At 56.4% G+C, this 27,699-nt stretch overlaps 2 protein-coding genes and 1 non-coding gene across 7 annotated transcripts in view; all 3 read left to right on the top strand.

Annotated features, from left to right (window-relative positions):
• Nucleotides 1–15,566, top strand: part of AP1B1 (adaptor related protein complex 1 subunit beta 1) — an 81,522-nt gene extending 65,956 nt beyond the window's left edge. For 3 of the 4 annotated variants that reach the window (XM_081801873.1, XM_081801872.1, XM_081801875.1), the window contains 11 exons: nt 963–1,061; nt 1,587–1,846; nt 2,694–2,895; nt 3,656–3,676; nt 4,231–4,374; nt 9,497–9,642; nt 11,453–11,582; nt 11,880–11,964; nt 12,690–12,776; nt 12,883–13,037; nt 14,545–15,566. In XM_081801873.1, coding sequence (XP_081657999.1) covers nt 963–1,061; nt 1,587–1,846; nt 2,694–2,895; nt 3,656–3,676; nt 4,231–4,374; nt 9,497–9,642; nt 11,453–11,582; nt 11,880–11,964; nt 12,690–12,776; nt 12,883–13,037; nt 14,545–14,619 — 1,404 coding nt within the window. In that variant the 3' untranslated portion in view covers nt 14,620–15,566. The remainder of the gene's footprint in view (nt 1–962; nt 1,062–1,586; nt 1,847–2,693; nt 2,896–3,655; nt 3,677–4,230; nt 4,375–9,496; nt 9,643–11,452; nt 11,583–11,879; nt 11,965–12,689; nt 12,777–12,882; nt 13,038–14,544) is intronic. The other variant, XM_081801874.1, reaches the window with a different exon arrangement.
• On the top strand, nt 10,192–10,288 carry LOC115937488 (small nucleolar RNA SNORD125). The gene has a single exon (XR_004072766.1). It is a non-coding gene; the product is annotated as a small nucleolar RNA SNORD125 (small nucleolar RNA).
• A 4,999-nt stretch (nt 15,567–20,565) lies between the features above and the next one.
• RASL10A (RAS like family 10 member A) lies at nt 20,566–27,593 on the top strand. Of its 2 annotated transcripts, XM_081801909.1 has the most exons (4): nt 20,566–25,517; nt 25,956–26,060; nt 26,568–26,692; nt 26,964–27,593. In XM_081801909.1, the coding sequence occupies exons 1-4, from the start codon at nt 25,299–25,301 to the stop codon at nt 27,229–27,231; spliced, it is 717 nt and encodes a 238-aa protein (XP_081658035.1). In that variant the 5' UTR covers nt 20,566–25,298; the 3' UTR covers nt 27,232–27,593. The 2 variants fall into 2 exon arrangements, with proteins under 2 accessions (XP_081658035.1, XP_006749509.1); XM_006749446.3 differs by lacking the exon at nt 25,956–26,060 and having other exon boundaries at nt 21,842–25,517.
• Nucleotides 27,594–27,699: the final 106 nt, after the last annotated feature.

Here is a 27,699-nt window from a genome sequence, read left to right on the forward strand (position 1 = left end):
TCTTGCCTCCTGCTATTAGCCCACTCTGTGTACCTTCATCCTGCCGACCACGCCCAGTTCCTTCCCTCCTGCCACAGGCCTGTCCCTGGCACAGCCCTGGCTCAGGAGCCTCAGGCTGCCCTCTTGTCCCAGGACTGGCAAAAGTGAGATTTGGCTAAGGAAGGACTATGTGCAGAGAATTGTTCTTTCAGAGATGTTTTTTGAGTTAGCAAGTACCTGCACTGGACACTCGATAGAGCAATAACCAGGGATACAGCTGTGACAGGCATGATCTCTGCCCTCAGAGGGCTGTCTTCACAGGACAGGCTGGTGGCTGGAAAGCATTTCTAATACTGTGGGGCAGTGCTGATGAGGGAGTACAGGAGGCTGCAGAAGTGTGGGGGTGCTGGGGACAGCATGAGCTCCGAGGGGTGAGAAGATGTTGGCCAGGCTGAGGGCAGCAGGACACATGATCAGGTGAAGGCAGCAGCAGCAGGGTGAGAGACAGGGCTGGGCAGGAGTGGTTCCCACCTTCTGGTAGAAGCCCTGCTCCTCAATGACTGGCTGACTCTGTGGGCCCTCCTGGCCCATCCGTCACTGGCACCATCTCCGCTTGTTGACAGATGGTCCTTTTAAGAAGCACACTGGCTACACATGTTGCCTTCTTAAGTTGCGAACTCCTTAAGGCACTGTGAGGCTAGGCGCCCGGACAGGTTTCTGGGACCTTAGGGTAGGGTTGCCAAATGGTTGTGGCCAGCTCCTTCCTGAGTGGTAATGCCAAGGTCCAGCCTACTCAGCACTACCGACAGCCCCCTGGCCTTAGTCTGTGCTGTGGCCAACTGCAAACCTAGGAAAGCTGCTCTCAGCTTCCAGGGCCTTTGAAAAATGCCCTTCTCCGTCTTTTAAGGCCTCATTTGGTTTCCTCCCATCCCCACATGAAGCCCTTGCTACTTCTTCCTTGTCACCTCTCTGTCTTCCCGCAGGTCCAGCTGCAGCTACTGACAGCCATCGTGAAACTGTTTCTGAAGAAGCCTACAGAGACCCAGGAGCTGGTGCAGCAGGTCCTCAGCTTGGCCACTCAGGTCAGTGCCCCAGCCTCTCTGCTGCGCCCCATGTAGGTCTCACTCCACAGGGCGCACTTTGGTCCAAGGAGCCAGCCAGACCTTTGTGCCAAGGTCCTGCCCCTAAGACTGGCCTCACTGGGGGATTGGCCCTAGAGTGATCCAGGATTTCTGCTCAGGGAACTCAGTCACAGATAAATCAGGATGGAGTGGGTCAGGTGGGTGAAGTTGAGACAGACTGCAAACAAAAGAGGGGAGGGAGGTCCAGGAGAACCAGAGGATTTGTAGGACAGGGAGGGCAGATTAGGGAGGGGAGTGAGGAGTGGGGACAGGAGTGGGAATGTACTGTTTAACTCTGGGCTAAGGGAGGAAATTGAGGGGCCAGGCCATGTTTAGGGACAGGTTCATGGGACTCTCAGAATCAGTGTCGTCGGCCAGCACTGTGACCATGCCTGGGTCATGGGGTTTTGGGAGGAGCTCCTTCCTTCTCAGCTAGTTGCTCTGCTCTGAGTTTAATATGCTTCTCATCACCTCCCACTGCTTAAGGACTCTGATAACCCGGACTTGCGGGACCGTGGCTACATCTACTGGCGTCTGCTCTCCACGGACCCAGTGGCTGCCAAGGAGGTGGTGTTGGCTGAGAAGCCACTCATCTCTGAAGAGACGGACCTCATTGAGCCCACACTGCTGGACGAGCTCATCTGCTACATTGGCACCCTGGCGTCTGTCTACCATAAGCCTCCCAGTGCCTTTGTGGAGGGGGGCCGGGGCGTGGTGCACAAGAGCCTGCCACCTCGCACTGCCTCGTGAGTGAAGTGGGCCAGTGTCCAGGCTGGGCCTTCCCACCTAGTTTTCCGGTTCATTAGCCCAGGCACTCAGGCCTGATGTGGTAACCCCTGGCCAGGCCTGAGTCTGAGGGAAATTACCATTCTAGTGACTTTTTTTTTTAATTAATCAATTTATTTATTTTAGAGAGAGAGCGTGAGTGGGGGGAGGGGCAGAGGGAGAGGGAGAGAGAATCTCAAGCAGACTTCATAGTGAGCGTGGAGCCTAATGTGGGGCTCGATCCCACTACCTGAGATGTGACCTGAGCTGAAATCAAGAGTCGGACGCTTAACCTACTGAGCCACCCAGGCGCCCCCGTTCTAGTGACTTTTTAATGAATGTTTACTACCTACCGAGGTGGCCTCATTTGATCCTTACAATAGCTCTAGGAGGTATCCCCATTTAACATACAAGGACAAGAGGATAGAGAGCTTGAGGGCCTGGAGCACCATCCCACAGCCAGCCCAGCTAGGCTCAGACCCGATTCTAATTCCAGAGCCCTGTTCTTCTCAGCCTCCTCTGCCACCCCCTGGTGGTTGGTTTGGCCTAGGTGCCCAGTCCTCCAGGGCAGGCATCCAGTCTTTAGAGTGCTCTGAGTGGTGGAAATACAGAGGGCCCCTCCCTTGACTCACCCCCATGATGCTGGATCTCTTGGAGAGGCAAAAAGATGGATCAGGCATGGGAAAGGGGAAGAGGAGAGGGCCTGTAGACAGCCCTTCTGGAACAGTGTGGAGACCCAGGTGTCTATCCTGGAGACTGAGGACTCTGACCTCCCTGAAACAGCCCAGCGCCCACCCCACTGACTGTCTCCCTCCTGTGTCGTCACAGGAGCGAGAGCACAGAGAGCCCTGAGACAGCCCCTGCCGGAGTGCCCTCTGGTGAGCAGCCAGATGTCATCCCCACCCAGGGCGACCTGCTGGGTGACCTCCTCAACCTGGACCTCGGCCCCCCGGTGAGCGGCCCACCCCTGGCCACCTCCTCAGTGCAGATGGGAGCTGTGGACCTTCTTGGTGGAGGCCTCGACAGCCTGGTATGTCCTGGGGCCCTCTCCGGATGACATTGATAATGACCTTCAGAGGAGCAATCACTGAGCACCCTGTCTGTGCCATTCACCAACCAAGGGCCTCAGGGTACACCTGTCTGCGAAGGTGACTGTGTCACTCCCTACGTAAAGGGGAGAAAACTGAGGTTTTAAGAGTTCGGGCGACCTTCCCTCTAAGAGTGCACAGTATGTGGCAGACACGGGACTTAGTCCCTTGCCGGGCCACTGAGCCCCAAGAGATCTGGAGCCTGTAGGGCTAGAGGAGCCAGACCGGTGTCCACTTATTCTCACACCCTGCACCAGCTTGGGGCAACAGCCCAGGAGGCCTGAGAGGCCCATGAGGGGTCAGGGACAGTCCCTTCTCCCCTGTAGAAAGGGGGTGGTTAAGACTAGACTGGTTATCTCCCTGGGACTTCAGGCAGCTGGTAGAGCCAGCAGGAGGGGGTAGCAGAGCCCCTGTCACTTGGCCATCTCTGGCTCAGGTCCCCAAGACATCACATAGGAAAGGGTAGGAAGGGCCATGGCACAAGACGTGGGTGGTGGAGTGAAGCCCCAGAAGTAGTGCCCTTCATGGAGATGGTCCAGGCCCCCCCTTAAGCCTGGCACTATCTTGCCCCAGACTCCTCTCAGTGGAGCAGCAGTGACTAATCTTTTCTTTCCTTCTCTCTCTTGTCTCTGTCTTATTTCCTGGCTTTTCTCTCTGCATGTGGCTGCCTGTTCTCTTCACCCTGCCTGCTTCTGCTTGGAGATGGGGGATGAGCCTGAAGGGGTATGGTTCAACCCTTGCGCCACCAAGCCTTTGTCTCTGCTCTTGCTGAGTCCTGGCCCAGCATCCCAAGGGGTGGATGATGTCAGAGCAGTCCCTCCCTGCTGAGCCATGGCCTTCTATCCAGTGTCCCATCCTCAGTACCCTAAGACAAAGTTGCCTTGTCATCCCAAGGATCACCCATGCTCTCAGTTTCCACGGGCCCTCTGTGACATCCTAGAGGGTGTGCTCCTGTCCGCTTAGCACAGCCTCTCAGCAGTGGTCTCGGGTACTCCTTTTATCAGTGGGCTGTGGGTTAGTTTACCCGTGTCGCAGCCCTTTCCCAGAGGTCACCCCTAAGGCTGGAGGCTTGCAGGTCATGGGAGGGCACAGTCTTTCTTTTCCACCCCCGTCATCCTGTCTTAGCTCTGCAACTTCAAGCTGGTGTGACAATAGCCCCGCAGCCCCCCCTCCTGCCCCGTCCCATTTTCTAAAGTGCCGGGTTGCTCCAGTCATGCCGGGCCCCTGATGTCCCCACCTCTAATGCCTGCCTCTGACCCCTTTCCCTTCCTTTTCAGATTGGGGGCCCCAACTTTGTGGCACCCCCAGCAGCAGCAGTCCCAGCCAACCTAGGAGCATCCATGGGCAGTGGCCTGAGTGACCTCTTTGACCTGACCAGTGGCGTGGGCACGCTGTCAGGGTCATATGTGGCCCCCAAAGCAGTAAGTACCACACCTCCTTCCATGGCAGGAGCAGAAGGAAGTTAGACACTCATTGATGTCTGGGTTTCTTTTTTTAAGATTTTATTTTATTTATTTGACAGAGAGAGAGAGAGAGACAGCTAGAGAGGGAACACAAGCAGGGAGAGTGAGAGAGGGAGAAGCAGGCTTCCCGCCGAGCGGGGAGCCCGATGCGGGGCTCGATCCCAGGACCCCGGGATCATGACCTGTGCCGAAGGCAGACGCTTAACGAATGAGCCACCCAGGCGCCCCAGATGTCTGGGTTTCTTAAATGGCCTGTTCCATGGAATCGGCTCAGGCCAACAGGGATAGCCTCCAGGAGCAACAGTTTGCCAACACAATGCTGAGGGCAGCCAGGGGCTGTTGGGAGCACAGGGAAGAGACGCTAGGTTGGTCCTGGGGGCCTGGGAAGACCTCCCAGAGCAGGGTTGCTGGAGCTCAGGCCTGTGGATCAAGTCAGAATTAGGTGAAAGTGGGGAGAAGGCTCCAGGTGGCTATCACAGCCTGTGGCCAGGCCTGGAGGGGAGGGAGAGCCCGCACCTCCCAGAGAACTGGCAGAGGTCCCATCTCGTCGGAGCAGCAGTTCTCAGGGCTGTCCCACCTGGTGCCCCTTATTGATGATAGACATTGTCTAATGCGTCCTTTGTTTCCTGTGCTCAAAGGAGATGTGTGGACTGTGCAGCCTACCTATATGTATCACTTCAAAATTAGTAAGACGCCAGCACTTCATAAAGGAGACACAAAGGGAAGAAAATGAAATGATACATTTTAGTATTGTAAAGGCTTGGGTACACCCGCCCCGGAAGATCTGATGAAGTTGTCGGGTGTTGGCAGGAGCGTAGAGTCACCGCGACAGCCACATCTAGCGTTTGTAGCTCAGGTGCTGTGAACCATGTGGCTAGTGGTGCCTTTAGTTCCTGAAATGGTGACTGACTCCCAGTCAAGGGCCCATAAAACAGAACAGGCTTTCTTTGATTTTCACCATAGTTGGGTTCCCAGCAATTTCAGGCTATGTTGAAACCCTGCAAGACATACTCCAGGGATGCAAGAGAGTTGCTCACTGAGGGGACTCTTGTCCTTCCGGCAGCATGTCCAGCATCCCTGATCCCACCATTATGCCACCTGCATTTGCCCCATCGATGCCCACCGTGCTGCCTAGGCCTGGTACGCCCCAAAACTCCCACCTAGACGAGAGATTAGGGAGGGAAGAAACTGGCAGGGTCCGCATTGCCAGTCCATGAGGGTCTCTCTCAGTCCTGGTGCGGCGGAGCTGTTAGAAGGTTTTAAGGAGAGATGAAACAGATTTGCACTGGAGAGAGATTGCGTTGGCTACATCGTGGCAGGCAGGTTGGAAGGGCTAGAACAGAAGTAAGGTGCCCAGTGAGGAGACCGGCAGGAACTCCTGTGTACTGATGGCACCTGGACAAGGGCACCTTTGAGGGCGGAGGCAAAAGGCTGCACTGGAGAGCTCCTCGGGAGGTGGAACTGGCAGGATGTGGGGGCTGGTGGGGAAGGAGGGATGCTGGCCCCAGCAGTGGGATGGCCGGGGGTGAGGGAGAGGAGGGAGGAGAGCTGGGTTTGCGAGGCAGGAACATGTGGGCCTGGCACTGAGGAGAGCGCAGTGTGGGCCACAGCCTCAGCCTCAAGGAAGCTGCCAGAGGGCATGGACCTGGCCTGACCCCCTCAACGCTTGGGGCAGACACTGTGTCTGCCACTTCGTTCCCAGACAGAGCCCCTCTCTCTCTGCCAAGGTCCCCTCCCCAGAGCAGGACGCGGCTGGGCTTTAGGGGCGAGATGAGCTCTCGGTTGGGCCTGGGGAGCTATGAGCTGGCACCTGCGTTGGCCTCACCAGGTGTGACAGCCGCGCCTGCAGCGGTGGTGGCCAGAGCCCCGGGCCGATGTGCCAGGGACTGCAGGCGCGGGGCTGGGTAGCCGCCCCGCTGAATCCCGCCAGAAGCCTCATGGCGCTGTTCTCTCTGCTCTGCGGTTGACAGATCTTGAATGCTTTTGCCTAAGGTCACATAGCGGCTAAGTGATGGAGTCGAAACTGAATGCAGGGTGGTGGCGCCAAAGCCCCCATTCCTGATCCCGATATGATCTTGCTGCGCAGTGTTAGAGAACGTCCTGTGTGCCTTAGTGTCCTGGGTTGTCAGAATCACTAATTACTACCCAGACTGGCTGCCTCAGTGCGTGAGGCCAGCGCATACGTGTTAAAAGCCCAATGTAACAGGCATAAGGCAGGACTGAGTGACAGAAGAGCAGCAAAGACTCCTGCAATCCTGTGGGCACCAGGCCTTGCCAGGACTGCAGAGGTGCCAGGAATATGAAGTCCAGAGCTGGCCCTCTGTGTGTGTGTTCCTTTTATTTTTTTATTTATTTTTTTTTTTAAAGATTATTTATTTATTTATTTGACAGAGAGAGACATAGCGAGAGTAGGAACACAAGCAGGGGGAGTGGGAGAGGGAGAAGCAGGCTTCCCGCGGAGCAGGGAGCCCGATGTGGGACTCGATCCCAGGACCCTGGGATCATGACCTGAGCCGAAGGCAGACGCTTAACGACTGAGCCACCCAGGCGCCCGTGTGTGTTCATTTTAATGGATGCTACCGCCGCTTTGTCTTTTTTTTTTTTTTTTAAGGTTTTATTTATTTATTTGACAGAGAGAGACACAGTGAGAGAGGGAACACAAACAGGGGGAGTGGGAGAGAAGAAGCAAGCTCCCCACCGAGCAGGGAGCCTGATGCGGGGCTCAATCCCAGGACCCTGGGATCATGACCCGAGCCGAAGGCAGACGTTTACCGACTGAGCCACCCATGCGCCCCATCGCTGCTTTTTCTTAGTGGAGGCCCAGATGGGTGAACCAACAGTGAGTGCTAGAAATGAGAGGTTAGGGGATCACCTGGTCAGAGGAATTTAGGGCAGGCTGCCTGGAAGAGGAGTTCTTACAACACAGGACTTTCCCCATTATCTTAGACACAGGAATCTCTGGGGTGTGGGTGTGTCATCTACGTTTTCCTAGCCATGTGACTGCCTGGAATGGTTTGTCCCATGTGCATTCTCCCCGCCACACCTGTGGGGGTAACTGTGTTCTCCAACCTTCCTGGTCAAGGGAATGAGGCTTTTTCTGCGCAAGAGCTTGGGAGTTCCTCATGTCTTTGGACCAGTGGGTGGTGACGTTTCCTTGGCTCCTTCAGTAAATGTTGAGGGTTAGTTCCATAGCAGGACCTGTGCTAGACTCCGTGAAGCCATGGTGACCAAGAGAAAAGAGGTCCCCACGGGCAGCAGCCAGTCTCAGTGACAGAGGCAGTTCTGCGAAAGCTGTGAAAGGTGGCCCGTGGAGGGGGGTGCTCGGAGCTCTCTGCTTGCCTGTCTCAGCTGAGGCTGAAGCCCTGTGATTCTGCCCTCACACCTTTGTCCCAGGGAAACAAAGGATGATCAGGTTAGCGAGTACGGTGGGGGTGGGGGTGGGCCTGCAGAAGCACTTTCCAGACAGAGGGGACAGGGGACAGGGGGCAGAGGAGCAGGTTCAGTCGAAGCCCGGCGGAGGCAGGTGCCAGGACATGGAGGCCGTGGGCGGTGGAAGTGTCACAGCATTGGAGGGGTTTAAGTGATCTCTCTGCCCCATGTGGGGCTCAGACTCATGACCCCGAGCTCAAGAGTCTGCCAGGCGCCCCCAGATTCGCACTTTATTTTTTTTTTTTTTTAGATTTTTATTTATTTATTTGAGAGAGAGAATGAGACAGAGAGAGCATGAGGGGGGGAGGGTCAGAGGGAGAAGCAGACTCCCTGCTGAGCAGGGAGTCCGATGCGGGACTCGATCCCGGGACTCCAGGATCATGACCTGGGCGGAAGGCAGTCGCTTAACCAACTGAGCCACCCAGGCGCCCCCCAGATTCGCACTTTAAAAGATGACTTGAGCTGCTGTGCAGAGCGGGGGGAGGGATTGGGGTGCCCCGGGGGCTGCTGTCTTACCTGGTGGACTCTAACTCTGACGCACATGCTGCCTGCTGAGAGAAGCAGAGGCCCTGGCGGCAGATGGAGGAGGTGGTGGGGACGGGCCCGGGCTGCGTGACTGTGGGGTGGGGCTTGGGGGTCGGCTGAGGGTGGGGACCCAGACAGCTCTGAGGTTCCTGGTGTTGGCACCTTGAGAGACGGTGAGACGTTCGCCGACACATGGGCAGCTCTCGAGGAGGCCTGGGCCTTTTGACCTCTGGCGGGAGGGGGGGGGGCTGTGAGGGATCTGAGAGAATAAGGGCCTCAGAGGCATTTGCATGGCCCTGGATGACGCCTGCGGATGTCCTTCATGGCTGGGGCTTTAATTCAAGCTGTTTCTCTCTGCAAACACTGCCCGAATGCCCGTGCCACAGCAAGCTCTAAGCCAAGGATGCAGAGCCCTTCCCTCAAAGAGCTGACTGGGTGCAGGGGAGACAGACACGCAGGCTCGCATTTATCTGCTAAAACGTCATGGTAGCGTGGACGTAGGGAGGAACCTAGGTGCGGGCTTCCCAGAGGAGGCAGCTCTTGAGCTGAGACTGCTGTGACAGCCAAGCAGCAGAGGACCTGCCAGGCAAGAGGTTCTCTTAGGTACTGTCCTTGGTGAGCCCAGTTTCTACAACGAAAAGGCCAGCCCTGCCTTCTGTGAGGAGAGGACAGACTGTGACAGCCAGGGAGGCCTCGGGCTCTGGCTGAGGCCCTGGATGCCCTTGGGCTCCTCTTGACTCTACTTGGCTCTTCAGGAGGCTGGCTGGGCCCGCTTACCTCATCACCTTTGTCACCACTACTTACTGAGTGTTCCTTCTTGGACCTCTGAAGACTCACGTCATCCCTTGGGCACAGCAAGCACCTCTCTATACCACGCTGCTCAGATACACAGCCACACTGTGGTGGTGGCCCTGCGTAGGCCATGCAGGATTGTTCCTCTCATCCCAAGATCCACATGGCCATCTCCTAGTGGTAAAGGCAGGTGTGGTCAATCTGGGAGGCCCCTAAAGGAGAAGGAGAGAAAACGGTAAAGGAGAAGAGTTGGCTGGGGGGTGGATCGCCTCAGGTGGGCTGTTAACTTTTAGGGAAGTGGCAAACACAAGCCTCCTCTCCACTGTCTTCCCAGGTGTGGCTTCCAGCCATGAAGGCCAAGGGGTTGGAGATTTCAGGTACCTTTACCCGCCAGGTGGGCTCCATCTCCATGGACCTGCAGCTGACCAACAAGGCCCTACAGGTCATGACTGACTTTGCCATCCAGTTTAACCGCAACAGGTGAGCGCTCCCAAGGCCAGTGTGATGAGAGCCCTTGCTGGTGACCGCAGGCAGGGGCTGAGAGCTCTGGGGGGTCTGGTGCCTCACAACTGCATCTCAGGCCAAAACTCTCTAAAGCAATGATTTTTTTCCCTTCCCAATGACCTCTTTATGTGGACTCCAAAGTACCAGGCAGAGGGGTAGGTTGTCTCCCCTTATTTTTGCCTTCCTCCACTGCTCAAAGAGCGTTTGCTGACAAAAATCCCCAGCTCCAGACTAGGAGCCCGCCTTCGGCAAACACCCCACATGACAGGATGGAGCTTCCTCTCCAGGCCTAAGTTGCTGCCACCTCAGGGCCTAGCTCTAAGAGCGCTGACGGGGAGTGGGCCTGCCTTCCAGCCAGCCCCTGTGACACAGGTTTAAACCATCAGACGGGGCCTCTGGGAGTGGTGCTGCTCCGGGCTCCTCACCCCACTAGGTCCCCTGCTCTGGAGGTCCTGGGGAAGGTTTCCTCTCTGGTACCACTGGGGTCTTCATGGACCAGACCAGCTAGGCCAGGGCTCTCTGGGGGACCCAAGCAGCCTCTCCTGATGATTCTTCTTCCTGAGCGGCTCTAGTGATGAGCAAACTGAGCCTCTAAGAAGTTGACTGAAGGGGCTGCTTCCTCAGGGAGAGCCCTCAGGCCGGTGGGTCCTGACCCTCTGTCAGCTCTGCTACTTACCATCAGATGGCCCTAGAGTTCATAGAAGCACTCCAGGTTCCAAGGGGAAGTCTCGACGATTACTCACAACAGACTTAGAGCGTGCTGACAACGCCCTAGGTGGCAGGCCCTGTGCCAAGGACTTTAGAAGTATTACCTTACTTTGAGCTACTTGACAGCCCAGTGAGGTCAATGCCATTTTTCCCTTTTCAGTAGATAATGACACCTGGGCTCAGAGAGGACCAATGCCTTGCCCAGGATCACACAGCAGGCTCTGGGGGATCTTCCAGGAAAGCCTGAAGAGCGGGCCACCACAGAGGCCTGGGGTTCCCCACATCGTCTCCCACCATGTCCCAGGCAGGTCTGATTCCCATCGTGGGCAGAGTGCAGGCCAGGTCAGGCAGCTCAAGCTCTGGATCTCAGCAGTGCTACTCATCCCATAGGGTCTGAGCACAGGCCTGCCCCTCCAAGTTTCCATGTCTTGGAAGATGAGAGAATGTATACCTCTCTCTGTTTTTATGAGGGTAGGAGTTGGTATAATATCAAATGCCCAACCTGGGTACAGTGAGCTGTTGCTTTATGGTCCTGTGTGTCATGCTCCTGGGGATCCTCCCCTCCTGATTTACCTACGTGTTGCTTTACTAAGAAGTAGGGCTTTCCTGAATCTCTGGCCAGTTCTAGCCCAGACAGTAAAACCCGGTGTCTCGCTTGGGATGGTCACATCCTTCTTGGAAGATGGGGATTGGTAGCAGAAACTTGGGCATTCAAGTCTTCAGTTAGAAGCAGCTTATAGTTCAGGCCCCTGATATTAGCTGGAGCTTCTCAAGTGCAGGACAGAGCAAGGCCATGCTCACCTGGGCCTGCTCGGTGCGAAGCCCAGAAGAGAAAGTGGAGCCGAGATGGCCTTAGGCCTACAGCTGGCCCTGGGCTCATTCTTCCTGTCCACACAGCCACTGAGAGTGGGGATCAGGAACTTGTCCATCTATCCTGGGCCTAGAGCTCAGGTGACGCCAGCTTACTGGAGAGGCTTCTTGCCAACAGCTGCCCTAGCTCTGGAGCCTGAGGAGCTCACCCATCCCACGTCAGCACCTGCTCCCCCTGCCATTCCCGCGGGGGCTTCTCTCTCCCCAGCTTCGGCCTGGCCCCTGCTGCCCCCCTCCAGGTGCACGCACCACTCAGCCCCAACCAGACTGTGGAGATATCCCTGCCTCTCAACACGGTGGGCTCGGTCATGAAGATGGAGCCTCTGAACAACCTCCAGGTGTGTTCCAGGCAGGGCTAAGCACCCCACTCCTTAGCTGCCCACCTACCACAGGGGAGGAGCCTGCTGGAGGGGTCCGGGGCCTGGCCTTTGTTGGCAAAGGGGTGTGTCTTTGGAGCTGTGCTCTTCGCCAGAGATCTGGCAGGGGAGACCTGATCCGAGGGGATGGAGGGGCGTGGTTACCAGGGAAGGTGCGTGAGGGAACCTGCTCAGGTGGAGGCACAGGGAGCAGGCCCTTCCTGGGGCTTCACAGGTGGTATCAAGCATCAGGGACCGATTGGGTGGCCTTGTTCCTAGGTGGCTGTGAAGAACAACATTGACGTCTTCTACTTCAGCACTTTGTACCCACTGCACATCCTCTTTGTGGAGGATGGGAAGATGGGTGAGTCCTGAGGGTGCCCCGAGAGTCCCTGGAATATAATGATTGGCTTGGCCCCACGATGGAGTCTGTGAGTCGCTGGCCCCTCTGCACAGCCTGAGGCGAGGGTCACACCTCCATCAAGGACCGCTGGGTGTTGTGTGGCCAGCTCTGTCCCGCAGTGGGGGCCATGCCATGCAGGAGCTGTGTCACTCCTGAATTCTGCTCTGCCCGCCCCTCCACCTTGCCCATAGTCCTTAGACAGTCCTCCCACGGCCCCCCGAGCTGGGGAGCCCAGACCATGTCACACTTGATGTCCATCTCCTGTGTGCTGCTTGGAACCCCTAAGAAGACTCATCCTCATGCCAGGAGGGCTGCCAGCTCAGAGCTGAGCAAAGGCCTTTGCCCACGTCACCTCTCGGTCACCACAGAAGCCCTGTGACACAGGCTGTGATTAACAAGCAGGCTGCTTGGGCCAGAGCAGGTGGGAGTGCATATGTGGGTACTGGGAAGGAAGATTTAAGGCCCAAGGCGGGGAGGAGGAAGCCCAGGATCTTTTGGGAGCAGCCCTGGTGGCCGCTCTCACAGAGCTGAAGGTTTGTTCAGGGAAACAGGAGGGGGCCATGGCAGAGCTAGTGCCTGTCTTCGGCTTCAAGTTGGCACCCCCAAAAGACCCATTTCTTGCTGGATGTTATTGAGTGGGGCCCCAGGTTTATCAGGGTCCTGCTTTCTACATTGGCCCCCCACAGACCGGCAGATGTTCCTGGCCACGTGGAAGGACATTCCCAATGAAAATGAAGCCCAGTTCCAGATCAGAGACTGCCCCCTCAATGCGGGTAGGACTCTCTAGCCCTCCCCCGCCTTCCCACCCTGCCCACACTGCCCCTCACCTGTACCCCCGGCCCTCTCCCACCGCTGACTGGGGGCCCTTCTCACTCTCAGAGGCTGTGAGCAGCAGGCTACAGAGCAGCAACATCTTCACGGTCGCCAAGAGGAACGTGGAGGGCCAGGACATGCTCTACCAGTCCCTGAAGCTGACCAACGGCATCTGGGTGCTGGCGGAGCTGCGTATCCAGCCGGGCAACCCCAGCTTCACGGTGAGGGTCCCCGCTCCTGCCCTGCCAGCCCTGGCGTGTCTACCTCCATGTTCCGGGCAGCCTCTCCTTCCCGGACCAGGGGTCAGTCTGATGGGGTGCGCTCTAGCCCAGTTGAACCTGACATGAATGAGCATCAGAATTCTGACCCTCGCTTCCAACTCAGTCCCATCAGGTTACCCAGATAAGACACCAAACTGTGTCACCAAACAGGGAGCTGGACTAGAAAATTCTATACAGTAGGGCCCCGTGAGGTGGCCCAGATGGCCCAGGGCCCACCTGACTGGGAAATGGCACTGCTGGGCCCAGGCCCTGGCCCTCCTCCCGCTCTTCCCTTGCCCGAGGGCCTGCCTGGGAGGGTGCTGCCAGCGAGCACCGTGTCCTTCCCGGCCTTTGTGTCAGACCGCAGTCAGGACATGGCTTCCACGGAGTGCGTGGTTGTCCTGGCGGCCGCGCTGCTGTTCAGGCCCCAGAGAGCGCCGGGCTTTGCTTCTCCCCCTGCACCCTGGTCTCTGGCAGGCGTGGCCCTCCAGACGCTGCTCCCCGGGCCCTGCTGGCGGCGCTGGTTCTGAGGTGGGGTGGGGGCTGCGGCAGTGGCTTCGGCGGTGGTAACTTCCATCTCCCTGTGTTTGGTTGCTGCATGCCCACCTTCCCTGCTGGTGCCCGTGGTGCAGGACCTGGAGGTTAGCAGATTGCTCTTTTCCTCTTTCCCCTCCACCCTCCCCAGCCACACTTGCACAGCCCATCTCCTGGCCTGGCTCCAGTGCACCCTGCCTCTCCTAGCCCCGCCTCCCCCTGCTGCTCCCCAAAGCCGGGCAGCCGTGCGTGCAGGCCGCAGGCACGGAGCACCCCAGAGCTTCCCAACCAGGTGAACCCGATTGAGGAGCTGGTACTCCCACTTCCCAGCACGCACAGCACACACACAGCCCTTCAGAGGAGATCGGGGCCCCGCAGGGCCACCACTGCCGGCTTCCGGAGCGCCATGCACTCCTCCCCTTCCTCATCGCCCCCTGGGGCAGCAGTGATTTGGGCAGAAGTGCTGGTGGCACTTGCTTCTCCTCTGCCCGCCCTTCGGCTCCCACTGCGGCAACACCGCGTGTGCCGGAACCCAGGAAGACTCCCCGGTGCCCCTGCCCCCATCTCTCCAAGCAGAGGCCTGCGCCCTCTCAGCCCCCATACCTCCTCGGAGACCCCAGGCTTTCCCGGGGAGAAGGGGCCCCAGCAGCTCTGTGGGCTCATGATTCACGCTGCGAGGCCCACGGGGGCTGGGCTGACGGCAGGTGTGTGGGCTGCGAGTATATTTGGTCCACACCCAGCTGGCCGTGGCAGCCACCCCCTCCGCTTTACTACACAGCTGTCCCAGCCACGCCACCAGCAGGCCACGTGTGCGCACCACACTCTTCCATCTGGCTCTTGCTCTCTCCTCCCTCCCTGGGTTCCTTCCCAGCCCCAGAGAGGAGCCCGGGGAATTTTGAGCCCTCTCCATCCCCTGACCTCTCTCCCCCTGCAGCTGTCCCTGAAATGTCGAGCACCAGAGGTGTCCCAACACGTGTACCAAGCCTACGAGACCATCCTCAAGAACTGAGGCCCCATCCATTGCCCACCCCAGCCTTCTGCCAGCCCCAACAAGGAGTCCCTGGGAGTGGCAGCACCTCCTTTCTGGAGAGGCTGAGCAAGGCTCCTGGCCACCATGGAGTTCCCTGGTCCTGACTGCCGGGCCCGCGTGGGTCCTCAGGGCAGGGCAGCATTCCTCCTGGAGTGAAATCTCAGTGTACCCCTGTGCTCGGGGACTCCCCTCTTCCGTTGCTGCTGACAGGGTCAGGTGAGGAGGGGACCAAAGGAAATAGAGCCAGAGAGGCCACAGAAGCTGATCAGGCAGACCCAGGGTTCTTCTCTTCCTTTTTCCGATCAATTCCTGAAGGGTGACTGTGTGGCTCCCTCCTCAGGCTCCTGGCTTCTCATGAAGCCCCCTGCCCCTCAGTCTCTCTTGGGTCAGTGTTAGAGGGCCTCCCCATGCCCGCTCTCGGGCCAGGCTGTCCTGGTGTGTGTGGAGAGTCCATTGGTGTGCCAGGAAAGCCCCTCTGTCGGGTCTGGGGCTCCTGGGGCCTACACCCCTACCCTCCCTCTCTGCATCCACCCAGGCTGGGCCCCTGTGGTTGTGCCAGTCGGGCCTCAGCCTCCTGAGCACTGACCCATACGGGCAAGATGGGCAGAAACGTCCAAAGCCCCGGCCCAGGCTTCTGCTCCCCGGCAGTTGCACACACCCACTCACCCCACTCCTTCTCTTGCCCCTGAAGATGGTGACTGCCTACAATATAGTCCTTGGCGTCCCCTGTGTTCCTGGAGCAGAGACAGGACTGAGGGATGGGGCACTTGGGTGAGCGGGGTGCTTCCCATCTAGGGTTTCTTTGGGGTTTCTCCTTAGTGTCTGCTGCCCTCCCCGTGGCCTCCCAGATTTCAGTTGTGTCGGACAGAGCATTAGGTTTTCCTGTACTGCTGTTTAATAATAAAGAAAGATTCTGCTTTTGGCAATCACGGACACTTTTTTCCCCCTCCACTAAATGTCAGAACTGAAAATTGCCTCCAAGTGGTGGAGGATTGTTTTCAGATCCCTGCAGTAACTGTAATATTCATAGTATACATACATACACATACATATACGTATACATGTATACTACAGTATACATAATATACACACACGTATATATAATGTATGTTTACTCTTATTTTCAAAAAGAGAAAGTGAATAAAAATGATGACATCAAGTGTGTCCCTGGCCGGTGTGTCAGGTCCTGAGGCTCTTGTGGGTGGGGTCCTGGGTCCAGGATCAAGGGCTCGAGCTGTGTGCTTAGCCCCTCCCCTGGCACTCTGAGGACAGCGCCTTTCCCTCTACCCTGTCCTTAAAAACAGACCTCTGAGGCCTGCTGGTCTCCCAGGCACCGCTCCTGCCCTTGTTCGGAACTCCACCCAGCTGTCTCGCCTTTTGATGTTGGCCGAGAGGGCTGACTTCTGTTTTGGTTTTCCTCCACTCCCTGGCATCACGAAGGCTCCTAGGAGCCGAGGGGAGGTACTCTGGTGGGGGGGTCGTTGCAGGAGAGAGGGAGTGGTCGGGTAGGCGGGGCACCAGGCCTGTCTGGGCAGGCTCCTCTCCACCCTGAATCTGTAGCCGGCTGAGTGGGGCTACTAAGCTGGTGCCCACCCAGCTGCCACCAAGGACATCCCCTGTGGCCCAGTGCTGGCGTTGGCCTGGATCCCAGGGGAGGGCAGCCAGACCCTGGGCAGGGCCCCGATGGCAAAGCTGCCTGTGGTTCTCAGTGCCTGGTGGCCCGGGGACCTTCAGCCTGCCTCTAAGGGAGGAGCAGCCTGGGTGCCCTCACCCCATTTCAGCCCAGCCCTTCCCTGCACTGCCCACTTCTGACCCACTGCTGCCTTCTAGCGCTGGGGGGCTGAAAGAAGAGCGCATCAGCAGGAGTACCTGGCCCTCCACTGCCCCACCTCTGACCCCTGGAGCTGAAAAGTCTAGAGCCAACCAAATCCCTTGATGGCACAATCCAGGTTTCAGTTTACCTGCAAGTCCAGGGCTCAGAAGACCCTTCACTGATGCAGCTGGAGTACCACCGGCTGTGGACTAGAGGAGAGGGGTTTGGAGCCCTTGAGGAGACTTTCGCCCTGGCCGGCATTGTCACCTGTTGCTCCTGACTGCTAGGGGGCCTGGCTCCCACCCAAGAGCCCTGTGCGTGCACTGCCAGGGTCACGGCTCCCCACCCCTCTGCCACCGAGGGCGGAGTTGTGCAGGAAAAGCTGTCCGCAGTGGAGTGGTGTTGGGTGAACAGGTCCAGGACCACGTGGCTGGGGGTGAGGAGAAAGTCTGGCCTGCTCGAATGGAGCACCTGGGGTTTGCCCTCGTGTAAAGCTGTGCTCAGGCCTCAGGCCATTGTGGGCAGGACCTGACCATGATTGTGCCTTTCATCCACTCACAGGGCACCTGGCATGATGGGACCCAGCAGAGTCTTAACACTTGCAGAGAGTGGGGCGCCTGGGTGGCTCAGTCGATTAAAGCATCTGCCTTCGGCTCCGGTCATGATCTCCAGGTCCTGGGATCAAGTTCCAGGTCAGGCTTCCTCCTCAGCAGGGAGTCTGCTTCTCCCTCTCCTTCTGCCCCTCCCCTCTACTCATGCTCTGTCTCTCTCTCTCTCAGATAAAGTCTTTTTTTTTTTTTAATTTTTAAAATTTATTTGTCAGAGAGCAGAAGCAGGGGGAGCGGCAGAGGAAGAAGCAGGCTCCCCGCTGAGCAGGGAGCCCAATGCCAGGGTCAATCCCAGGACTCTGAAATCATGACCTGAGCCGAAGGCAGACACTTAACAAACTGAGCCACCCAAGCGCCCCTCAAATAAATAAAATCTAAAAAAAAAAAGAAACCGAGGCAGAGAGCATGCTCACTCCCAGTTCCCCAAGCCTGGGCCTTCCCACATCACTGCATCAGAAAAACAAGCACCCAGGGGCACCATTAAGGCCCAGGCTTTTAGGAGACATGCTTTAGGGGATAGCCAATCAGTCCCAACTCTGTACCCTTTGGCTTCCCTGTTTCCCCCCACCTTACTGAGGACCCATCATGTGCCTCTTGTCTCTCCTCAGGTCACACTGCCTGGTCCTGACGTGCTCGGGCCTGCCCCCTCAGGGCCTGACACCTCTCGGGAGCCTTAGCATCCTGCCGAGGTTCTGAGCCTTCCCAGCCAGTCAGGGAATTCAGCCAGGAGCCTGAGGGGTTCCCTGTGTGCCAGACACTGGGCTAAGGCCTGCGGGGTGACCTCATTTTCTTTTCTTTATCTTCAGCTAGTGGTTTGCTTTTTAAAATTTTTTTTCCTATGGAGAGGGCTAGATTCTGGACCATTGGTAAAAGATAAGCCACACAAAAGATCCCTCCCACCCTTCCTCAGTTCTTAGTTTTTCTCCCTAGAGGCAAACTTTGTTGCTAGATTTGGTTTTTTTTTTCAGGAATATTCTGTATTAGATTAGAAGCAAATCCACAGAGATATTTACCAAACAAATGGCAGCACATTCCAGATACTACCAGCACTTTGCTTTTCTTAACCTATCAGTATAAACAGACCCACCTCAGAATTTCTTGTGTGAATAGGTTGCCATTAGCTGGTGCCTATGGACGGACCTTCGGGCTGTTTCCATCTTCTGTGAGTCCAAGCAACAGTGCAGTAAATATCTGCCTACATACGCCCTTGCTCATGGGCAACAGATGTAGCTGTAGGATCTAGCTCCAGAATTGCTAGACCGGAGAGTATAGCATTTTCTGTTTTAAATCGTACTTCTTGTTTTGAGAAGGCAATGTATTCACATGGCTCAAAATCCAAAAGGCAAAAAAAGAAGTGAAAAATCCTACTCCTCATTCCCCTCTGCAAAGGAACCAATGTTACCTTCCAAAGAGACTCAAAGATGTCTAATACGGCTTTTCCCCCTTTTATACACAATGGGTAGCATGGAATACACCCCGATCTGCACTATATTCTATGTTGGAGACTTCTAGATTATCAGCCCATTACAGAGAGCGTCCTCATGCCTTTTTATAATGGCTGTGTGGTTTTCCATCGAATGGAGGTACCATCCCAAACCAGAAGCCCCACAATGCCCATTGAGTTGGTCTTGGGTGTTGCTAGTACGAGTGATACTGCAAAGAATATTCACTTTTTTTTTTTTTTAAGATTTTTTAATTTATTATTTGACAGAGAAAGAATGAGAGAGAGAGAGAGAGCACATGAGAGGGGGGAGGGTCAGAGGGAGAAGCAGACTCCCCGCCGAGCAGGGAGCCCGATGCGGGACTCGATCCCGGGACTCCGGGATCATGACCTGAGCCGAAGGCAGTCGCTCAACCAACTGAGCCACCCAGGCGCCCGAATATTCACTTTCATACATGGATAAATTCCTCAGGCACAAGTTGCTGGGTCAAAGGTAGGTGCGCTCATAATTTTGATAGCTCTTGCTAAAAATTCTCCAATTTACATTCCTGCCAGCCAGGAGTGAGATGCCTCTGTTCCCCCATACCGTCACAGACAACCCAGTGTACAGATGTGTGCCAAACTGATGGTGAAGAGTGGTACTTTACTGTTTTTTTTTTTTTTTTTAAGATTTTATTTATTTGACAGAGATATAGCGAGAGAGGGAACACAAGCAGGGGGGAGTGGGAGAGGGAGAAGCAGGCTTCTCACTGAGCAGAGAGCCCGATGCGGGGCTCGATCCCAGGACCCTGGGACCATGACTTGAGCCGAAGTCAGACGCTTAATGACAGCCACCCAGGCGCCTCGCTTACTGTGTTTTCAATGTGCCTCCTTTTGTGTGTTTGCAAGCCATTTGCATGTCCTATTCTCTCTTTTTTTTTTTTAAGATTTTATTTATTTATTTGACAGAGAGAGACACAGTAAGAGAGGGAACACAAGCAGGGGGAGTGGGAGAGGGAGAGGCAGGCTTCCCGCTGAGCGGGGAGCCCGATGTGGGGCTCGATCCCAGGACCCTGGAATCGTGACCCGAGCCGAAGGCAGACGCCTAACGACTGAGCCACCCAGGCACCCCCCTATTCTCTTTTTTTAAAAGATTTTATTTATTGATTTATTTGAGAGTGAGCGTGAATGCGCACGCGTGGGGGTTGGGGGCAGAGAGGGAGAGAGAATCTCAAGCAGACTCTGCACTGAGTGCAGAGCCTGATGTAGGGCTTGATCTCACAACCCTGAGATCATGACCTGAGCTGAGATCAAGAGTCAGATGCTTAACTGACTGAGCCATCCAGGTGCCCCTGCATGTCCATCTGTGAGCTGCTTCATATTCATATTTCATATTTTTTGCCCATTTGTATAATTATTGGTCCTCTTCTTATCGATCTGTCATTATTTCTCCCCATTTTGTTACAGTCTTTTACTTTACCATGCCGAAATTGTTTTTGTATGCTATCTTCCTTTAATCTCTTTTATACTTGCCTGATCTGGTGCTTGTCTGATCTTCATTTGTGCATTTCAATCCTGTTCCATCTGGGCTTTATGTTAGGGACAAGGTAGGGATCCAACTTTCTCTTTTCCCAGATGGTTACCCAGTTGTCTCCACACCATTCACTGAGTAATTCATCTTTTAAGCCCCACAGAGCTGAAATGTCATTTGTAACATGTATTACATTTCCATATGTATATGAGTGCTTTTGTGGACCCTGTTCTGCCGCAGAGAATTTTGTCTATTCATAGGCCACTGCATTTTTTTAAAAAGTATTGTACCTTTATATTTCTATATTTATAGTGCCCTCTTATTCACCCTCTTTGTCCCAATTGAACTTTAAAACTAGTTTGTCCTTGGGTGCGTGGATGGCTCAGTTGGTTAAGCGACTGCCTTCGGCTCAGGTCATGATCCTGGAGTCACAGGATGGAGTCCCGCATCAGGCTCCCTGCTCAGTGGGGAGCCTGCTTCTCCTTCTACCTGCTGCTCCCACTGCTCATACTCTCTGTCAAAATCTTTTTTTAAAAAAAGAATAATATATATTTATAAAATAAGTTATGTAATATATAATTTGTAAACTAAACTCCAGACTTTATTCAGATTTGACTAGTTTACCCACTCATGTCCTCATTCTGTTCCCAGATCCCACATTCCATGTGGTTGTCATGTCTCCTCAGGCTCCTCTAATCTGTGACAGTTTCTCAGACTTTGTTTTTTCCTGACCTTGACAATTTCAAGGAGTACTGGTGGGGTATGTTGTAGACTAGCCCTCAATTTCGGTCTGTCTGACGTTTTTCTCGTGGTTAGACGAGGTTGTGGGTTTAAGACCAGAGAGTTGCCCTTCTTTGTTACATCAGATCAGGGGCATACAACATCGGTCTATCACTGTCACGTTAGCCTGATCACTTGGCCAAGGTCGTGTTTCCAGCTTTCTCCACTGTGGAGTTACTCTCTTCCCCTTCCCCTAGTCTGTTCTTTAGAAGCAAGTCACTAAGTGCAGCCTACACTTGGGAAAGATTGTGGGGGCAGGGAGTAGCTACAGAATGACTTGAAATCCTTCTGTAGGAAAGAATTGGTTTCTTCTCCCATATTTATTTATTAATTCAGTCTTTTATATCAGTCTGGACTAATGGATATTTATTTTCCAATTTGAATTTAATCCAAAAGTACATTATTTATTTTGTTGCATACATTGTTCCAATTTGGCCATTGGGAGCTCTTTCGGGTAGCCTCTGCGTCCCTTTGATGTGGCCCATCTTTTCGTTACTTTGCGGCTTCCCTTGCTTTCTGGCATTACAAGATGCTCCAGGCTCATCTTGTATTTGTCCTGCCCCGACCCTAGCATCAGCCATTTCTCCAAGGAGCATGGTGCCTTTCATTGGCGAGTGGCCTTAGAAACCAAGATCTAAGTGCTGGGTGTGTTTGTTGCTCCTGGGCTAGCACTTCTAGGACCTCTCAGCAGACAGAGCTAGGAAATATTTGTGTGCACACTTACCCGTGTAGACACACATGTCCCTCCGTTGTTTTGTAACTAGTAGCTATTTGCATATAAAAATGAAATTGTTTTATATGTACAAATCTTTTACCCCTCCCACCTTACTAAATTATCTTGTTTTTTTCTCCGTTTTATCTCATCTCCTCCCACAACTGTGTGAAGTCAAGACCATTGTTATCCCATTATGGAGAGGGAAACAGGCTTAGAGAGTTTAAGTAATTTGCACAGATTACACACTCCTGGGAGGAGACCTCAAACTCAGCCCCACTCTGTGCTTCCTCCTCGTGTCCTGAGGGCCTTCAAGAGGCTGACCACTACACTCAGTGGGTGGCATTATAAGGATGACCAAGGACCCACTATATGCCAAGCATCTGAGAGAGGGGTACCCCCCCATCCAGGGCTCAGGGGGTGAGTCACTGTTGGGACAAGTGGACTTGTGGACAAGTGTTAAAGGTCAGGACAGACCATGATGCAAGGTCGGGGTGGGGCCCAGAGCAAATGCTCCTGGGAGCTGGATGCAGTCCAGGGTGCTCGACCCCAGGAAAGGGCTGGAATCGGGCCAGCTGGGGAGAAGCTGTGTGGGCACAGGTGGCAGGGAAGGGCGGTGCTCAGCAGGCTGGCATCAGGAGGCTGTGGGCTCAGGATTCTCCACCCGGTGCCTGCCCTGCCCCTGCCCAGGGCCTCCCAACAGCCTCCCAGCCCACCCCACTTTCTGTGGCTTAACCCTTCAGGGCTCAGCTTAGGTGTGGCATTAGGCCTTTCCTAAGCCCCCAACCTCAGTAGGCTGGTGCCTCCCCTGGGTCGCCTCAGCCCCAGAGATCCCAGGCCTTTCCATCTGTCTGTGCCTGGCTGCATGCCTGGCTCCTTCACAAGCCACAGAGGGCAGGCAGGAACCAGCCTGGCCACCATGGGCCCAGCACCAGGTCCTATGCTCCACAGGAACAGATGTATGGATGCTTGATGAGTGCTCTCTGGAGCACCGAATGGGAAGCATGTGAGGAGCCTGGGAGCCATGGTGCAACAGACAGCACTCTGGCTGCCTCTCCTTGGGGAAGGAGTGAGGGGACCGCCGAGGGAAACTTAGAAATTTCCATCCCAGCCCAAGTTCTCTGGCTTGCTAGTCTTTGGGAAGCCTGGCACCTGGGCAGCCCACTCCCATCACTGCTCGGCTCAGTCGCCATGAATGAAAGGGGCTTCTTCAAAGTCCCTTCCCACGGGGTCACAGGCTTCAACTGATCTTTTCCTGAAGGCCCTCTGGTCCCTGGGCTGCTCAGATAGTCAGACCTGATGGCTCAATGTCCGGGTTCCAGTGCCCGTCCCACCACTCTCCTGCTGGGAAATCTCAGGAAAACCTTTGCACCCTTGGGCCTCAGTGAGCATGCAGCTATGGGTCGGGGCGTGGGACCTCACAGGCCCTTGCTAAACGGGGACTGCTGCTAGGGGTGCTGGCGCACGAGTTTCCTAGGGAATGGGTCACCCCTGTGCGGTCTGCAGGGCTTTTTAGGAGCTTTAGGACATTCCCCGTCCAGAGTGTCCTCCATCATTCCCAAACCATGCAAACCATGCACTGAGAAAGCACACTGGGACCCAGAGATGCCCCCCACCCACCCACGCACAGCCCTGTTTGCTGGTTCTGAAGAAGCCTTGCCCAGTAAGGCACTCTGTCAGAAAGTGAAGCAAGGAAGGTTTTCCGGAGGAAGGACATGCAGAACTAGCTCCCAAGGGTGGTCTTGTTCCCAAGGAGTGAGAAGAGAGGGTGCTCCAGTCAGAGATGCGGGTCCCACCCAGGGCCTTAAGGAAGACTGTCCTGATGTCAGCCCCGCACCCTCCTGAATGCCAAAATGGAAGGGGAGCTTAGTTTATTTATGCTCAGCCTTGTTCGCCAAAGGAATTGAGGCAGCTCACAAAACCCATAAGTCTGAAATGTTATAGAGTGGGGAAGTTGGGTGAAGGGAAAGAATCATGGCAGGAAAGGAAGATGAAGCCAGTAGTCCCCCACTCACTGGGCTTGAAGACCTAGAACACCTACCAGAGGTAGCCACAAGTCTGGCTCTGAGCTCCCTAGTGGCTGAGGAGAAGAGTGAAAGCAGACCCAGTATGGGAAGATGAAAACAACCAGTACACAACCTTCTGTTGCCATCACCTGCTTCCCTGGAGGATGCACCCTCTCCTCACTTCAGGGTTAAGCTCCCCTCTCTCCTCCACTTCCCACTCTACGCTCCTACAATTCCTGGATCCCATGTGTTCTAGAACCTACTCTCCTAAGGTAGGATTTTCCCCTCTCTTTCCCTCCCTGTCTCTCCGGTGAGCTTTAAGACTGGGAATGCTTGTTGAAGAGACACCCAAGTGTCTCTTGGTCAGTGCAGAAACATAGAGCTGTCTGTACCTGTGCATCTGGTCAGAGAAACGGGAGAGCCCCCCTCTGCAGGGAGGAGGCAAGCAGAATCAGAGGATGGGGGCTGGACAAACCCAGACTTTCCAAGCTGTAATGGTGAAGGAGCTTCTCACTAGCTCCAGGGAGGGGGGAATTTGGGCTTCGAGGGAAGCTACAGGCTACAGGTGGAGAAAACTTGGCCTTAGCAGTGACAGAGGTGATGCTGACCAATTTCTGGATCTTTCAGCCTTGTTGGGACAGGGCTTCCGGGCTGAGTTTCTGCAACCCGGTGTGTACCAGGCTCAGCACACTCTGTCCAGCCCCACCTGTATGACGGCCTCCTGATATATTGTTTCATGCTGGACATTCACCTCTGTGTGCAGGACCAAAGTGGGAGGGCTCCTCAGAGGAGACCACAGGCTGTGCGTCAGGGGCCACCCACTGCCCCCCACCCTTGGAGAGCCCCCTCCCGGGCCTGTTTTCCTCTTTCAAACGGAGATAACCAGGATAAGGCTGTAGATTGAGTGATCACTAGGCAACAGCTTAGTAAAGGGCCCAGCACGTAGTAGGATCTCAAGCAAGGTGCCTGCGTCTGATGGCTGCGGAGCAGAGAGCCAGCGCAGCGCGGAGACTCGCCCAAGGTCACAGAGCTGGGGCTGTAGATCCGACCCAGGCGGCCTGGCTCCAGCGGGCTGGGATTGTCTGGAGCCAGCTTGCCGGAGCGGTGTTTGGAGGAGCGGACGCGGACGTGGGCGGGAAGGGACTTCTATTTTGGAGCGGGTGAGAGGAGCGCGGGACACGGAGGGGGCTGGATCCCTCCCCCGGCTCCCTGCGCCCCAGTCACCTTCCCGCGACCCTTCCCGGGAGGAGCGTCCCGAGCGGGTAGGGGGAAGGTGGGGAGGGGCGGGCCGGCGGTTACCTCATCGCCGCCTCCGGGAAGCTCCGCTCGCTCGCTCGCGCCGCTGGCTGGGGCGGCGACTCAGGGCGCCGGAGCGACAGAAGGACCGGGGGACGGAAGCACCGAGGGGCAGCGCCGCCCCCGCGCCCCGATCCGCTGCGGGACCCGCGCGGCCAGAAGGTCGGACCTCGGTGCTCGCGCTGCCGGCGGCGCCTCCAGCCGCGCTGCGGGGCGGAGGCGGTGTCTGCACCGCGCGCGGGGTCTGTTCTCTCCCGAGCTTCGGCACCTGCCGGAGCTGCTCGCGCGTCCTCCGTCGGCCTGCTCGGCTGTCTGTCTGCCCTCCGACCACCGCCCGCTCAGTCCTCTGGCCCGGCCTCTCCCGGCCCAGGGTGCTCCGGGCGGCGATGAGGAGCGCGGGGCCAGAGCGCACCGTGCAGGGCACGCGGGGCTCACGGCGCGCCGCTGGCCCATGAGGCTTTCCAGCGCTGGGCGCGGCAGGGCGCGCGGGCCATGGGGGGCAGCCTGCGGGTGGCCGTGCTGGGCGCCCCGGGCGTGGGCAAGACGGCCATCATCCGCCAGTTCCTGTTCGGTGACTATCCCGAACGCCACCGGCCCACGGACGGGCCACGCCTCTACCGGCCCGCGGTGCTGCTCGACGGCGCGGTCTACGACCTGAGCATCCGCGACGGCGACGGAGCTCGTCCGGGTCAGAACCCCGGGGGTCCAGAGGTAGCGGCTCGAGGGGCGGGCAGGGGCGTGTAACAGCGTGTGTGTATGTGTGACGGGTGCTCGGTGCACACGTGCGTGTCTGCCTGGACAGCCCCGGGGTGCCCAACTGTGTTCATGGATTGAAGGATGAACGTGTCCTGGGGGGTTTGTGTGTGTCTCTCTCCTTCTTGACGGCCTGGAGCTGCCCAAGATCAGGCCCGAGGCCCTGCGATTTTGAAAAGCGGCTTTTTCTCACTCGCCTAAAGTGCCTGTATATTTGCCTGCCTCCGCTGGTGGCTCTGGATCAGTGCACGGCAAGCATGGTTGTGTCTCCCTGAGGGTGAGCACTGTATGTTTGGGGCCTTAGGCAGAGCCTCAGTGGGGGGAGGATGGGGCCAGACACAGGTGTACTTTCTAGGGCGGTCATTCTCTGCTCCCTTATTCCTGTGACTCGTTTAGCAATTTGTGCGAAGTCCAGGACAGACTTTGAATTCTTGGAGCTGGATGCCTCCGACAGGTGAAGAGGAAAGAGCATGCAGAATTAAGCAGGGCTTCCTGGAAGGGGTGACGTTGGGGCTGACCCTGGAAGGATGAGTGAAGTTTTGATTAAAAGAAGTGGCAGAAGCCTGCCAGGTGGAAGGAACAGCATGTGCTGAGCGGCGGAGGCCCGAATATGTACAGCTGTCCATAATCCATGGTCTCCGAGGGCCTGGGGAATAGGGAGCCCAGGGCTTAGAGGCAGCTGTAGTAAATAGGGAGGGAGGGCTCAAGGGGCCCCGAGCCGAGCTTTGGAAAGCTGGAAGGAGGAAGCTAGGGGGTGGGCAGAGAGGAGGCCGAGAGTGAGGAGGGCTGGTAGCTGACAGGCTTCAGGCCCGGGTTAGAAATTTTTACCCTGGCCACCGTGAAGACCGTAAGGGCCTAGGGAGCTTGTTGGGGGGAGATGGCGCACAGGGGGTGGGGACGGCCGGGGCCTGAGGATGAACTGTGGGTTTAGCGTCAAGACCCTTCAGAGGGTTTGGCAGTCAGAGAGTGAGAAAGGGTCTTCTGGCAAACTCTGGCCTCCCGCCCCAGGAGTGGCCAGACCCCAAGGACTGGAGCTTGCAGGACACGGACGCCTTCGTGCTCGTCTATGACATCTGCAGCCCGGACAGTTTCGACTACGTGAAGGCGCTTCGGCAGCGCATCTCGGAGACCAGGTGGGGACGCGGCCACAGGTGTGTGTGGGCAGAGGAGGGGAGCTTTTGCCAGACTGGCTGGGCCTTTGCCCAAGGGCAGTGGGTGGGTTCTTCCCCAGTCCTGGCCGGGTCTCGGGCCTGCCAGCTATGGGGTCTTTGGGCCCCTCGGGTCTGGTATTTCCTTGGGGGGGGGGTGTCTTTGGCCACAGGAGTGTATATACCCACTGGGGGAGAGGGGTCTCGGGCCGTGGGGTGTCCGGCACGGCAGCCCGCGTCCTCATTTGGCCCACAGGCCGGCGGGCGCACCTGAGGCTCCCATCCTCGTGGTAGGCAACAAGCGGGACCGGCAGCGGCTGCGCTTCGGGCCTCGGCGCGCTCTGGCCGCCCTGGTGCGCAGGGGCTGGCGCTGCGGCTACCTCGAGTGCTCCGCCAAGTACAATTGGCACGTGCTGCGTCTTTTCCGCGAGCTGCTGCGTTGCGCTTTGGTGCGCGCGCGCCCTGCGCACCCGGCCCTGCGCCTGCAGGGGGCGCTGCACCCGGCGCGCTGCAGCCTCATGTGACTGAACCGGACGACGACGCCGATGGTGGGGGGAGGGTGGTTTGATTGGAACAACCGGGTACCTGGATTGGACGAAATTGCCCAACTTCTCTCGGATTGGACAGGACAAAGTCTCCTCCCTGGTTGGATGAGGAAACCTCCCAGTCAGTCTCCTGGGCGACAGGACTCTCTTTGAGCCTCATTGGACCTAGCCAGGCCCCAAGCTACATTGGGCTCAAGCAGTCCTTTCTGGGACCTCATTGGGTTACAATCCCATTGGACTTGGTTATTCTGATTGGAAGCTCTCAGGTTGCTCCTGCGGCTTCACTGGACAAACTCTTAAGTCACACCTCTCGGGAGGTAATAAAGGGGAAAACAATGCAAGCACACCTCCCATTACTCGGATGGGCTGCAGGGTCTCAAGCTTCGAGGTCAGAGCTGCCAGGCATTGCTCCCTGGCACCTAATGCCTGAATCCCAACATGTAATAA

The sequence above is a fragment of the Leptonychotes weddellii genome, chromosome 13, assembly GCF_054177405.1.
Source record: "Leptonychotes weddellii isolate Sample4059 chromosome 13, ASM5417740v2, whole genome shotgun sequence".
Taxonomy (NCBI): Eukaryota; Metazoa; Chordata; class Mammalia; order Carnivora; family Phocidae; genus Leptonychotes; species Leptonychotes weddellii.